General features: G+C 36.2%; 2 protein-coding genes across 2 annotated transcripts in view; one reads left to right on the top strand and one right to left on the bottom strand.

Annotated features, from left to right (window-relative positions):
- fndc3bb (fibronectin type III domain containing 3Bb) overlaps window positions 1–10,968 on the top strand; it is a 78,851-nt gene extending 67,883 nt beyond the window's left edge. The window contains exons 23-26 of the mRNA XM_052115347.1: window positions 3,055–3,264; window positions 4,921–5,087; window positions 5,204–5,331; window positions 8,815–10,968. Of these exons, the coding sequence (XP_051971307.1) occupies window positions 3,055–3,264; window positions 4,921–5,087; window positions 5,204–5,331; window positions 8,815–9,114 (805 nt within the window). The 3' untranslated portion in view covers window positions 9,115–10,968. The remainder of the gene's footprint in view (window positions 1–3,054; window positions 3,265–4,920; window positions 5,088–5,203; window positions 5,332–8,814) is intronic.
- A 41-nt stretch (window positions 10,969–11,009) lies between these two features.
- On the bottom strand, window positions 11,010–14,097 carry ghsrb (growth hormone secretagogue receptor b). Its single transcript, XM_052115369.1, has 2 exons — window positions 13,314–14,097; window positions 11,010–12,556 (listed from the first exon to the last, which is right to left on the bottom strand). Exons 1-2 carry the CDS (start codon window positions 14,095–14,097, stop codon window positions 12,249–12,251), a joined length of 1,092 nt encoding a protein of 363 aa, XP_051971329.1. The 3' UTR covers window positions 11,010–12,248.
- Between the last annotated feature and the right edge of the window lie 326 nt (window positions 14,098–14,423).

The raw sequence follows: 14,423 nt of genomic DNA, 5'->3' as shown, positions 1-14,423 counted from the left end.
GTAAATACCCTCAAATTAAAGCTGAAAGTCTGCAGTTAAAGCACATCTTGTTCGTTTCATTTCAAATCCATTGTGGTGGTGTACAGAGCCAAAAAGATTAGAATTGTGTCGATGTCCCAATATTTATGGACCTGACTGTATATGCCACTTGGTTTGAGATTTTTTTTGTCTAATGCAACGACACATATATTTAATGTGGCTTAGGTGAGCAAATATTTTTGGGTCCCACTGTATGTTCAAACAAATATATGCACTTCTAGTTTCCACACCACCCTTACAAAAATGTGTTGAGACCATAGACATACGGTAACATAGACAATAGCATAGTGATGTATTGTATTACCATGGGACTGAATGGCTAACATATTCGTGTCATGATATTTACATGGCACACTAAAGAACTTCAAAGAATACCATTGTATTACCATGGTTCTTTATTGTACATTCAGTCCTCCTTGGCAAAGAAAATGGGGAAATATATTAAAGAGAGGAGCTTATTAATGCATTTGGATGCATAATGCATATGGAAATAGACTCATATATTCTGTGGGCTGATGGGCTACAGGAAAGAGAAGAGACAGGGTTATTAGTTAAATGTTACCTGAGGTAAAGGCTTTAATCTGGGATGAATGACAACAGTAAATGGAATCACAGAAGAAAAGAGAGTGACCTCTCCACTGAGCTAATAAACAAAACTAATAACATGCCAAATGCAAATTTACCCATAAACGCTTAATGTCTTTATTATTCATGAATAAAGATTTTAATATCCTTCCTAAAATGTTTGAAAAATAACAAGTTCCAGCTCATCCTAATTTCTCCACTGAATTAAATACACTTTGTTTCTTATACAGTGGCCCCAAAAAGTAAATGTACACTTTAGCCACACTTAAAAGTGAAACAAAATATCAAACCAAATGCCATTTGTTTTAAATAAAGACAAAACAAGCACACTTTTCAAATAAAACATTTGAAGCAAATACTGTACTGTATGTTTCTCTATACTTTTCATGTCTGTTTTTAAGCTAAGCTCATCCAATATATCCAGAAGACCAGGCTCTCTTAAACATATTTATACACATCCACTTGTTATTTTAGTCCTGATAGGCGCAATAGAACATGAGTTTCTGAAGATTGAACAGTTAATAGAATTCAGACAAGCTTCAGTTTTGTAAACAAGACTTTATAGAAATTCCTTTGGAAATGTAAGACACTTGAGGTTATTTAGACACCTGCACCTGGATATGTTCCATTTCCTCAAGTTATTGGTTACTAGCCCCAAAACGTTGTTTGTAATGTGCCAGTGGTTAAGAATTTTAAGGAATACTTTACCCAAAAATTAGAATTCTGTCATCAGTTACTTACCCTCTTGTTCTTTTCCAAACCCAAATAATTTTATATCTTTTTTTGGAACACAATAGAAGACATTTTGAAGAATGTTCATGCTGCTTTTTTCCATACAATAAAACCATACAGTAACTAGGTCCTGTCAAGCTCCAAAAATGGCAAAAAGCACCATAAAAGTAGTCCATATGACATTTTAAGCCATACGATAGCTTTATGTGAGGGAATTGTTTTTAAGTTGTTATTCACTGAAACTCTTCCCCTCCGCCGTATCTCTCAAATCTCATGAAATCTCACGCTCCAGCAAATTCAGATTTGTTGCATTCACTGGTGAGACGAGAACCATTTTTCATTTGGTGCCTACTTATGTTCACTTTGGAGGAACACGGCTTGGCGTGCCAAGTTTACATTTTTGCTTGTGCAAATTAGATTTATTCCACTTCCAAAATTCCAGTTATTACAAATTAAATAAAATGTCTTTGAACAAAATTAATAATTATTTTAGGGTGTTTGTTGATTATTGTATTTGGAATATATCAAATATATTGTAGTAAAGTCTCCCCTTCTTTCAAAGTACTTATTATTTTTTGTCCCATGTGCACTTATAATAATTGGATTCTTGAAAATCAGATACAGCTTCGTAGAAATCCTCATTCAAATTCAAGACCAGCCCTTCAATCGAAGAACATCATTTCCCGCCTTAGAACTCTGATGAAAGGTCACAATACAGCCTGAAGGTTAAAGATACCTGCAGGGTTTAACAAGGATTGGCGAGAGGTTTTGGATATTTTTCATTACAAAGAGCCCAAACCACTCGTAAACATTATTGTGTGTCTGTATGCGGAGTGATGGAACAAACTGGACTTGCAACAAAAGCAATGTAAAACTATTTATCAATTTAAACTGTTATATAAACATCGGGTCTGGTTAAAATACAGAGATGAGGATCTTTAATTTACATTGCTGTTGTACTCTGTCTTATAGTGTTAACATGTGCTCAATGATTCCTAACCATCGTTGGTATTGTCCATTAACATCGTCGGTATATTGTCCATTACCATTGTTGGCATTGTTTATTCTTCTTAAAATTGTTGGTACCGTTGTTATAATAAATACTTGTTACTTGTGGTAACGCCACCATGATACAACATTTGTAAACAATCCGTGAGCAAAGTAACAATGAAGTTCAATGTATTAATTACTAAATGGGGAACTGGGGTGGGATTAAATAAGTTGTCGTCTTCCCACTCCCTTTCAGGCAGATTTCGATCGTCATAGTTTACTACTGTATGTTTGTTTTACACTGTATGACTTAACAATATTTGTTTGCCTTGTGTGCCATTGCCTGAAATAAATAAATGAAATGAATGAAAAATTGGCAGATAGAGCAAGTGAGTCCAAGTAAACAAATGAAGGCTGCAGTGGATGTAGCTGCAGAAACTGCTGGTGATTAGTTTCTTAATGAATCCGCTTCAGAATTGATCGCTATAGTCGTGTGGTGTTTATAGGTGAAGGTAACGCTTAAACAGTACAGATACAACACTACAGTAATTAATACACGTTTCCCTTTCAGTTGTCAGAAGAACAGAATTAAGAATAAGTGGAATATGTTGACATGTTATGTAACCTTGAATCCCAATGTGAATAACAACTGAACAAGACAAACAACCTGTTGCTTAAAATATGCTTTATTTAAACTTTTTTTCTCAGCCTGCAGATTCGAGCAGAAAATGAAGTGGGCGTCGGGCCCTTTAGCCAGACCCTAACAGTGAGCACCAGACCCCTGCCCCCTTCTCCGCCCCGGCTGGAGTGTGCCGCGGTGGGACCACAGAGTCTGAAGTTACGTTGGGGCTTCAGCAGCAGGAGTTCAGTTACAGATGACACTGTCTACGTCCTGCAGATGGAAGACAGGAACCAGAGGTGAGCACTAAGGAGGCGTACACCAGGGCGGTGACCACATAGACTGGTTCCCCCCTTAAAAATATATATAAATAAATAAATAAAATAGATAGACAGACAGACAGACAGATAGATAGATAGATAGATAGATAGATAGACAGACAGATAAATAGATAGATAATGTAATAATATATAAATGTATTATATACAATATATTATATATATATATATACACTAAATAGTACTATGCAACTGTTTAAGGCAGTTGTGAAAAATTTAAAATAAACCATGTAACAATCCATTCATAATCAAGAAATATAGTCTTGTACATGACAAGACAAGATTGGTTGAAATTATAATTTTTTATTTTTTATGAGAAGCATTTCTGTTTGTATGTGTGTGTGTGCATGCTTCCTTGCTTTAATATATCCCCTTGCACCGGTAGGGCAGGTTCTCCTCTATGTAAGCAGATCATGTGAATAGGACATTTTGTGTTCGTAGGTCCATTAAGGTGGAGTTGACTAATAAGAAGACTTGATCTCAAAGCGCTGAGGGGAATTAGATTAAGAGAGTCAGGGTTATCAAGACAACCTCTCTTAATGCTTTCGCTTGACTGTGACCCACTGATGACTGATTTAGATTCAGATTAAGGCCTGTGTTCTCCCCTGGTCTGAGCTTTCAGCCTCAGTGCCACTTCTGAAAATTGTAAGCCATATAAGCAGTAAAGTCTGAGCGCATGAATGAAGACTAATCAAGGGCTTCATACGTTTTATTAAAGCAATGTGACTGCTACAATATTCCAGTGTATGATGCTCCAGCTTTCATCCATTTTTGTTTTTTAACCTTCATAACCCTGTCACCATCTTTTTTTTTTTATGTATTAGAAAAGTATGGTAGCACAAATTGCCGCATGGATTACAGCATCATGCATGGTTTTAACAGATTGATGATTTACTGCTGCCATGATCAATAGGAAATGTACACAAGCATCTTTTTTTTGTATGTGAATAAGGCGCATTCTATTATAGATTCTATAATAAGCCTCATTTGCATTGAAAGGAGGTATGTTTGCACTGAAAAAACTACAATGACTTTATTTAAATAGAACTGCCGTTAAACTATACCAGCACATATAGTGCCTGGTCAAGTTAAGGCCGAAACATACTCTACGCAAGTACATGAACAGATGCTTCTATCTAGCAAGCTCGGTTTTGTACGTTGTTGCATTCTAAAATGTGTCAGAATGCGATTCATAACACAACGCAAGTACGCTTGGCATTCTCAACTTTACCACAAGGGACGCTATAGCGGACATTAGTGTGAACTGTCCACTTCTGCTGTGAATTTTCTCTTTCAAGTCAACTTCTTCATAGCAGAGCAGTTTAAAGAGTCTTAAAGTCAGTATGTTTATTGCAGACTTCTTGAATAATATCAAATCCAGTTTAATGGCACAAACCTTTGAAGGTTAATCTATCGTGGACGCGTACTTGTGTAAACTATGTTTCAGCGGGTAAGTATTAATAAGTAATATGTTTAGTGGTTTACTCTAAATAGAGTTTTTACTCCACTGTGTTTTGCTCTCGCAATACATTCAGTTATTTTAAAAGCAGCTTACTTTGCTTATGTTTTGTTTAGATTAAACCCTCAATTAAGTGCTATTTCTTTTTTTGTGTTTAGGTTTGTAGTGGTTTACCGAGGTCTGAGTCACACATTTAAGCTGCAGAGACTGAGTGAATCAAGCCGCTACAGTTTCCGGATCCAAGCGGTGAGCAAAGCAGGCGAGGGGCCATTTTCTGAGACGTACACCTTCAGCACCACCAAATCTCTGCCGCCAACATTGAAAGGTACCGTGTTTATTTTACCTCCAGTGGAAGCATTGAAGAAGATAATCCATGTACAAACCAGGAACTTCAATTATTCAATTATTTGTGTCAAATTGTGGTTTTGATTTTTCTCTCAGCTCCGAGAGTTGTTCAGTTGGAGGGAAATGCCTGTGAGGTCACATGGGAGAGCATTCCACCAATGAGAGGAGACAGAATTAGCTATGTACTACAAGTACAGGGAGGCAGAGATTCTGAGTCTAAACAGGTAAGATGTTATGTGTTTTATGCATTCTTTGTGTAGTTAATGACCTATTACCACAGAAAGTCATTTCACCTTGTCTCTTAGTTTGAACAGCGAGATAATGAACATCAATAAAATAAAATGTCAATTTGGTCAAAAATGACCCAACAGTAATGTAAGGAATACTATTTTCATCATTTACATGGAAACTTTACATAAAATGTTGTTTTCATAATAGATTAATTGTTTTGTCTGGATGATGTGGCTCCTAAACCTAAGTTTTATATGTGTGTGTGTGTGTGTGTGTGTGTGTGTGTGTGTGTGTGTGTGTGTGTGTGTGTGTGTGTGTGTTGAAGTATGTTAAAGTGATCTAATTCTTTGTTTTGTCTGCACGAAAATGATGAAAAGAGGGAGAATGGTTGGTGAAAATGTCTTGACGTACTTTTCCTATTTCAAGGAAGAAAATCTTTATTTTTCCACTTCGAATTGACATGTGGCTGCAGTCACAGTAGAGTAGCTGTTGATGAATATAATTCATTCTGAACAGGAAATGGAATCATTTGCATCATTTGCTCTTAATTCCAATTTATCTGCCTGAACTTGGCATAATCACAATGTGAAATAAATTGAGTGCTTTCTGGGCTAAAGGAGATCCACCGTATTCATTAAGTTGTGCATTCGGGTCAGAAAGGGACACATGTTATTATCATAATTGGGGTCCATCCAGGTGTGCACTTTCTTATTGTTTTGAAATCGTTTCTGGTATGCCACTTTCATGGTGTGATAAACCAAATGGCAGTTCACAGGGTTTGAAATAATGATTGGATTTATTTATCAAAAAGAGGAAACACTCCCCTCCCTGTCTCTCTACCCTTCTCCCATCCTCTCGAACATGCCCAGGTCATATTTCACACCAATGTCATATGTCATGAAAATAATGTAGCTTTAAAATCTTGAAGGGATAGTTCACCCAAAAAGACGTTGTTCCAAAGTCTTATGACTTGACACTGAAGGCGATGTTAGGCATATGGACAGCCTCAGTAACCATTCACTTTCATTGTATGGAGAGAAAAAGGCAATGAAAGAGGCTAAAGTTCTGCTTAACAATGTATTATATTCCATTATACTACCTTCTGGAGTTATTCATTAAAGATAATTATAAAGTAACTCTTTATGACGAAGTAGAGTTCCCAGGGCAGTCAGTTAGCTTTTCTAGCTAATGTTAATTATCAGTTTATTAACCGTTAGCAAGTCTTAATCAACCATTCATTGCTTTTCGTCATCTTTTTTGCATGTAGGAGAGGAACCAATTGAAAATCAGATCAAACATTTTTACTTTTTAAACTTTTAAAGTTTTCCTTGTATAAAAAAAATAAACTCAAACTCACTGAGCAGCTGTTTCCCCCTGTGCTATATTAATTGATTACTACTCTAGCAATACATAAAAAAAGAAAGACTATACAATCTTCAAGACCATCAATATTTCCCTTGCCTTTAATGAAGTAGATACTTTCATTACAAATACTGCACATTTTCCATTCATAATTGGGCTTTGTCATGGCAATAGTATGAAGACCCCATATTGAGAGGCTTAAAACCTCCTTTGTTGCCATGGATACATAAACTGTGGTCCTTCTGAGAGCTGCATGTGACAGGTGGAATGAGATGAACAGTTCACCGGTCCTCCTGAGTGTATCACCTGAATGGGTTTGTCTTCAACAATATTTACTGGGTATAAAGGCCCATTTAAACCTTATTATTCCCTCTCTATTTGCTCCATTATGTTGTTTTCTGTGCATGTTCCAACCAAATGCTTCATGGTCAACATGCACCATTGAGTGAGTTCCTTCTAAATATTGCCCTTTGTTTTATTTACTTATTTCTTTGGAAAATGAAGTAGAATAATTTGTTTATTTGGTTTATAATTATAATGGCTTATTTTTTAACCGGTACTCATTGTGAACCACATGCATATTATGTTGTTACTGCTGCATTTCTCTGTACAATCAGTGCCTGTAGATTTGTGTGGCGTTCCCATCATTGTGGTCATTTGTGTGAGAGCATACACAATATTTTCCTCCATTGTTCTTTTTTCTTTCCTTCTTTTTGTGTGTTCTTTCTGTCTTTCTTTCATGCATTCTTCCTTTTTTGCTTTGTATTTCTTGACTTTTGTGTATTATTTCTGTCTGTCTTCCTTTCATGTTTTTTTCTTCTTCTTTCTTCCATGCATACTTTCTGTTGTGACTTCCTTTTTATGTTCTTTCTTTTGTGCTTTCCTTCTCTCGTGTGTTTTTTCAGTCTTTCATGAGTTTTTCTTTCTTTTGTGGATTCTTTCTGTCTTCTTTCATGTGTTCTATTGTGCATTCTTCTATGTTTTTTATTTCATGCATTCTTTCGGAGGTCTTTTGCGTTTTTTATCTTTCTGACATGCGTTCTTTCTACTCTCTTTAGTGTGTTTGTATTTTTTTGTGCATTCTTGCTGTATGTCCTTTTTTGTGTTTTTTCTTTCATGCATTTTCTTTTGTTCTTTTGTGATATCTCTCTTGTGCATTCTTTCTTTCTTTCCTTTCTTTCTTATTCATTCTTTCAGCTCCATGTTCAGTTTTCTCTTTTCTCTCATGAAACTGTCAGTTAATTTACCTTGTGATCAAACAAGACCACGAATTAGTATATCTATCTATATATCTATCTATCTATCTGTCTGTCTGTCTGTCTGTCTGTTTGTCTGTCTGCCTATCTATCTATCTACCCACCTACCTGTCTGTCTGTCTGCCTATCTATCTATCTACCCACCTACCTATCTGTCTGTCTGTCTATCATCTGTCTGTCTGCCTATCTATCTATCTACCCACCTACCTGTCTGTCTGTCTGCCTGCCTATCTATCTATCTACCCACCTACCTATCTGTCTGTCTGTCTATCATCTGTCTGTCTGTCTGCCTATCTATCTATCTATCTACCCACCTACCTGTCTGTCTGTCATCTATCTGTCTGTCTGTCTGTGTGTCATCTATCTGTCTGTCTGTCTATCATCTGTCTGTCTGTCTGTCTATCATCTATCTGTCTGTCTATCTATCATCTATCTGTCTGTCTGTCTGTCTACCTACCTACCTGTCTATCTGTCTGTCTGTCTACCTATATATCTATCTGTCTGTCTGTCATCTATCTGTCTGTCTGTCTATCATCTATCTGTCTGTCTGTCTATCTGTCTACCTACCTACCTGTCTAGCTGTCTGTCTGTCTACCTACCTATCTAGCTGTCTGTCTGTCTGTCTGTCTGTCATCTATCTGTCTGTCTGTCTGTCTGTCTATCCGTCTACCCACCCACCTATCTATCTATCTGTCTGTCTGTCTGGTGTATTTAAGTACTTGGTACTAAGGTATTAAGGTACATGACCAAATACACATGGTAAAATCAGTGTTAGTAGCCATTTTTCTGAATGCACACAGGTACAATGACTGAAAAAAAAGACCTTATCTAATGTATTACTTTCTTACTGTCCCTCAGGTGTATAAAGGAGAAGACACATCCTTCCAGCTCTTTGGCCTTCAGTGGAACACAGACTACCGTGTGCGAGTGTTTGCATGCAGGCGGTGTGCAGACACCCTCCAGGAGCTGTGTGGGTCCTATAGCACTTCCACACACTTCACCCCGCGCCGGTCTGACACCACACTGGTTGTGGAGCCAGATATCACCAGGGTGCCCATGGGAAAAACCCTCTCAGATGAACAGTTTGCAAGCCTCATAGTTTTCGGGGTGGCCTCTCTCTCTGTCTTAATGGCCTTCCTGCTTCAGCTTCTCATTTAGAGGTCTGGAACATCAATCCTTTGATTTGTTTTTTAAATTGCAGCTTGCAAATCTCTTAATGCAGTTTGGTTTGTTTTACAGTTTTACAGTTTTTACACCTGAATATTAAGAACAATCACCTGAACAAGTTTGATTTTTTTTTTATAATGTTTTTTACTGTTTTCCTACAAGATGAGTTAGAGCATTTAGCAAATCAGTAATGATAAAACAAACTGTTCGGGGTCGGTGTCTTCGTTTTTTTTAATGTTTAAAAAGCTGTAGAATATTTTAATAGTATTATTAGTATCTATAGGAGATGTTTAACACTAAAATAATAAGTGGCCTTTCGGCTCTCATATTATGCAATAATGGCGTCTCAGATGGAGGTCTGAGGAGTTATGATTTTATGGTCAGTTTGGAAGTCCACTGTTTAGTTCTATACACGATTAGGTGTCTATACAGCTGAACAGAATCAGAACTTTCCTTCCTTTTTCTTGGCCCCTCAAAAAAAGTCCCTTCTTAAAAGCTAATGAAAAGCTGTAGGAAAGTCGTTTCTTCTGTCTCCCTGTCACTTGTCTTTTGAATCTTAAAGAAAATTTTCCTTGGGCATTTTGTACAAAAGAAAAAGTCAAAACAGACAAAAAAACATCAGCAACTGTCAGTCCAAAGAGAGTCAAATGACAGTCTTTGCAATTATCATCGTACAATGTTGTGAAGTCTGGAATGTTTGTACCTCAGCGACTTGGGAGGCCCAGATTACTGTTAATGTGTTAATAATGAACCTGTGCCTTTAAATCCACATTTCCGAACATTTGTGGCAAATAATTTCAGATCTGCTGCTGGCATGTTCCATTAACCCTGTCTCCTGATCACATCATCAAGTACATGATCATGTTTACTAGCTCAATCAGCCCTTAACCAAAGTTAGTGAGCAAATATGATATAACAGGTTTCTTAGATTTATTTATGCTATATTCTTGTACTTTTATAATGCAAATCACAGTGCAATCTTCATTTATTTATTGCAAGAATCGAGAACTGTCATATTCGATATTTTTCTTCATGTAACATGTCTTTTTATGACAACTTTTTTTTATTATATATTCAAATATGAAACAGCATTTGTAACATCATTAACCTGGCATATTTCAGCTAGATTTTCATTTGTTTGTATTCTGATTGTAGTTGTGTTTGTTTCAATGGCATATTCAGAAATTTTTTAAATGTAATGTTCAACCTTGTTATTTTCCACCTGCACAAAGAGCAAGTTTAAGCCTTTTTTTTTAAATCTTTTATATATATATATATATATATATATATATATATATATATATGAAATTGTCTTTTCTTTCAATCAAGATATTCGCTAGTCTTTACTTAGTATGCATTGTTGGACTTATTAGACAAATATTCCATTGTATTTCTTATTGAAATAAGTTGAAATGACTTGACACAAGAAAACTTGAAGTGGAAACACTTGAAGACCTTTTTTTTACTCCTTAAGACTATTTAACCTAAACTTAAGACCCAGAGTCTATGTTTTTTATGAAAAGTGAAATATTAAACTTTCAGATTTTTAAAAAAATTTTTTTTTTTTTTGCTGTATCATAGTATTTCGGGTAATAAGTGGTCTAGTCATAGTTTTCCATGCTTGCATATCGTCACATGAAAATCATTCCATATTACCATTTTATATTACTACAGTATGTCACATTTATTGATGTAAATTATAATCGTAGACATTATATTTAAAAAAAAAAAAATACCATATCATTTTAAATGTATAGATATTGAAAATAATACCCTTTGTATTTAAGATGATTATGTATCTGTAGCATATATGTAATATATTTATACACAATAAATGTTTTTAAATTTCTGAAGCAGTTTGAGGTGTCTACAATTCACGACCATCCAAGTCTTAAAAGCTTACTTTGCATTAGTTCATATTTACTTCATTTTAATATTGACAAAACAAACATTTTTCAGTGCATCTTCATTGTGTTGGGGATTCATAAAAGTCGTGATATGGTGGTTGTATTTTTCTTGGAGTCTGTGGGTGTTCTTTCTAATGTAGAAGTAAGACGGATCCCCCAACATGAAAGCTGTCCATATAACAAATTGAATTTTTCTGTCTCAAGGTTTTGATATTTAAGAAGAAAGGACAGGAGCAAGCAGTGTTTTTCCCAGTAGTATATAGCACAAAAAATACACATATACACAAAATATGAATTCCTTGATATTTTCATTAACAAAAACATACAGTACATTCATTTATGTGAAGATCATTAAATGTCTCCAACCAAAGTTTATCAATTTTGCAATAAAACCATGAAAGCAAACAACACTTTTAGACTTGAATCAAAATGTAATCGATATATGCTGAATTCAAACACAAGGCGCATTCAAACACAGCACTGTAGCAGCGGTTTTCACAATCCTGTCATAAGTGCACTTTTTCATGGCTGTTATGTATTTATCGAACTTAATCTAAAAACACAAGCTTGGCGATGGCTTTTAATGGTATGGGATTTTTTTCATTCAGTACTATTGTATTTTCTCCCACATAGGGTACAATCTACAATGCCTGCATCTACAGTGCTCTGTCAGACAGTTTAAGGCATTTTTGGGTAGTGTGCATATGTACACATGGATATAAGGGTAATCATAACACTGCTGGTTCTATTTGCTGATGACAGTTATAAATGTGCATAAACATTCATAGAAACAATGCTTGTATTTGGTTTATTTTGCATTAACATAGGCATGTCAATGTGTACGTATGTGCCACCTTAAAGTAAATAAAAAAAATTTGAAAGATCAATTCATTCTTGATTGTAATACCAAAAAACCTCTCACAGTCATGCATTTTTTTATTATTATAATGATCAGTTATTAGGGCTCATGTTGCCCTTTTTACTGCTTTATACAGGCTGAGCTTGAAAAAAAAAATGTAATGGCTTTTATCAGTATTAGATGACTCAACAAGTGAATAGTTGAAAGCAAGACAATTACTTTTTATAGAGTTAATTTGTTCACATAATGTTGACTGCAATGTGCCAGTCCTTCTGATTCCCATGAAGGTTTTTCAGTGTAAATTAAGTGCAGAGTTTCCACAAATGTAAATGCCATGTTTGAAAGCTTGATTTCTCATGTCACGTGCTCCAGCTGTATTCATTCCACACTGAAAAACTCTCTGCATTCAAGATATTCTGTATTGATCGTCTGGGAGCGCGCATCAGACCAAACAGTCTGCAAGCTGCGCTTCTGTACTTTTTGGACATGATGTTGTAAAGGATAGGGTTGATCGCAGCACTGAGGTAAAAGAGCACAAATGAGACCAGGTTGCAATATTCGCTGATTTGAGAGATGAGAGGTGAATTGGCCTCGGATGACTTGGAGAAGAGATATCGACCCACGTGGAATGGCAGCCAGCAGAGAACAAACGCAAGAACCACTACAGCTGATAAAAGAGAAAGAAAGTTAATTCATGTCTTGATGAATGTTTACACTATTCAAATCTATTCTTATTCTATTCTATCCTATAATTAACAATAAAGAATATACTTGAATTGTATTATTCTTATTACAATTACTGGAAAAACTAATATTGCTTTGGCAATGTTGAGTTTAAAACAATCATGCAATCTTGCTGAATATTCTACTTTTCTATTATTTTCTATTCTATATTGTACATTTGATCAAGGCTATCATTATTATTATGGTTACACCTTTTTAAAGTGTTAATTTCACTGTGTATTTGCATTGGTAATTACTGAGTAATAATACTGAACTACATGTAATTACCATGTAATTACTTAGCAGATCTGCTAGTAATAACATTGTATTTACATTGTTATTGTTATTACTAAAGTAATTATTAAGAGTCATAGATGCTTTGGCAATATAGAGAGTAAAAACAGTCATGCCAATTAAGTTTATTCTTCATTGGCATGACCACCCCCCCCCCCATTCAATATTATTATTATGATCCTTTTTAATACAAAATGCACATTGATTAATTGCTGTAAACAAACGTTACAGTTCTGCTATGCTGGTTCTCTCGTGAATAATTAAAAAAAAATAGTAAACACATAAATCTTTAAAAAAAATAAAAATAAAAATCTAAATCATTCCATGCAACCTGCACTAAAATTATATTTTCTATTCTATTATATGACAATGAAACCGGAAAAATTTCCGGCCTTTATTGAGCTCACCCAGCATTTTGACAGTCTGCTTATTGTTCTTGTCCCGACTTGAAATGGGTCCAACAGGATTCTCCTTTCTTCTCCACAATCTTCTGCCTATGAGGCTGTATAACACTGTCAAACAGAGGACCGGGAGGAAGAAAAACACACTGGAGACCCAAACCATCATGGTCAAGAGTCCGGACCGGATGGCATATTCGGTCGCTTTACACTCGTTGGTCTCCCAGGCATTGGTGCCGTTCTCGTGCTCGACCCCGACTAGAATGAATATGGGTCCAGCACTGCAGAGAGCCACAATCCAGAGGAGTAAAATCACCCCCTTCACCCGTCCCCGCGTGACGATGACTTTTGCCCTGAAGGGAAAACAAATGGCGAAGTACCTCTCTACGCTTAGGGCGGTGATGTTGAGGATGGTGGAGTACGTGCAGCTTTCACTCACAAACTGAAAGAGTTTGCACAGTTCGTCGCTGAAGTTCCACGGTCGGTACCGCCAGACCCGGTACAGGTCGAGGGGCATGCACAGGAAAATGAGCAGGTCTGAAAGTGCCATGCTGCAGAGGTAAAGGTTGGTGGTTGTCCGCATGTCTTTGTATTTAGTGACCACCATGATGGTCAACAGGTTCCCAGTTATTCCAACGAGGAAAAGGAAAGAGCACGTCACTGTGATGCCAGTCAGTATTGGCACTGGGAACAGTTGGACCGGGTACTCAATATCCATGCCATTTTCATTACTGTCCATACTGTCCTCATCGCATAAACTGATGCAGCCGGTCACGTTTGTCCAATTAGTCATTATGTAGATTTCAACGCATTTGTATATTTTTTAGATGTGCCTCATGACTTCCATCTAGTTGGTTCATTCTGTGCACATCTTCAAGGTGTTAAATGCCCAGTATGAGACGTGCATGCGAGTAACCTGCGCTCTGAGCTGCGCGCGGGGGGTCGAGGGTACACAATCCACGCCACACATGCGCACAACATACCTTGATTAATTATTGTAATCTAGTGAGCATGTTTTTGCAAACTCTCTGTCTCTTTGCAATGCATGTTGTACGCTTGAAACTTTTAATACCCAACGTATTCCAACACATATCTATTGCCTGATTAGTTTCATGCAGA

Source organism: Xyrauchen texanus, chromosome 42 (assembly GCF_025860055.1).
Source record: "Xyrauchen texanus isolate HMW12.3.18 chromosome 42, RBS_HiC_50CHRs, whole genome shotgun sequence".
In the NCBI taxonomy this organism is placed as follows: Eukaryota; Metazoa; Chordata; class Actinopteri; order Cypriniformes; family Catostomidae; genus Xyrauchen; species Xyrauchen texanus.
This window is presented reverse-complemented; position numbering and strand designations above follow the sequence as displayed.

Excerpts from the sequence above, each read along its gene's own strand:
- ghsrb (XM_052115369.1), bottom strand. The coding sequence starts at position 14,097 with ATGACTAATTGGACAAACGTGACCGGCTGCATCAGTTTATGCGATGAG. Across the intron at positions 12,557-13,313 it reads GCAGACTGTCAAAATGCTGG|CTGTAGTGGTTCTTGCGTTT; the intron begins GTGAGCTCAATA and ends CTCTTTTATCAG.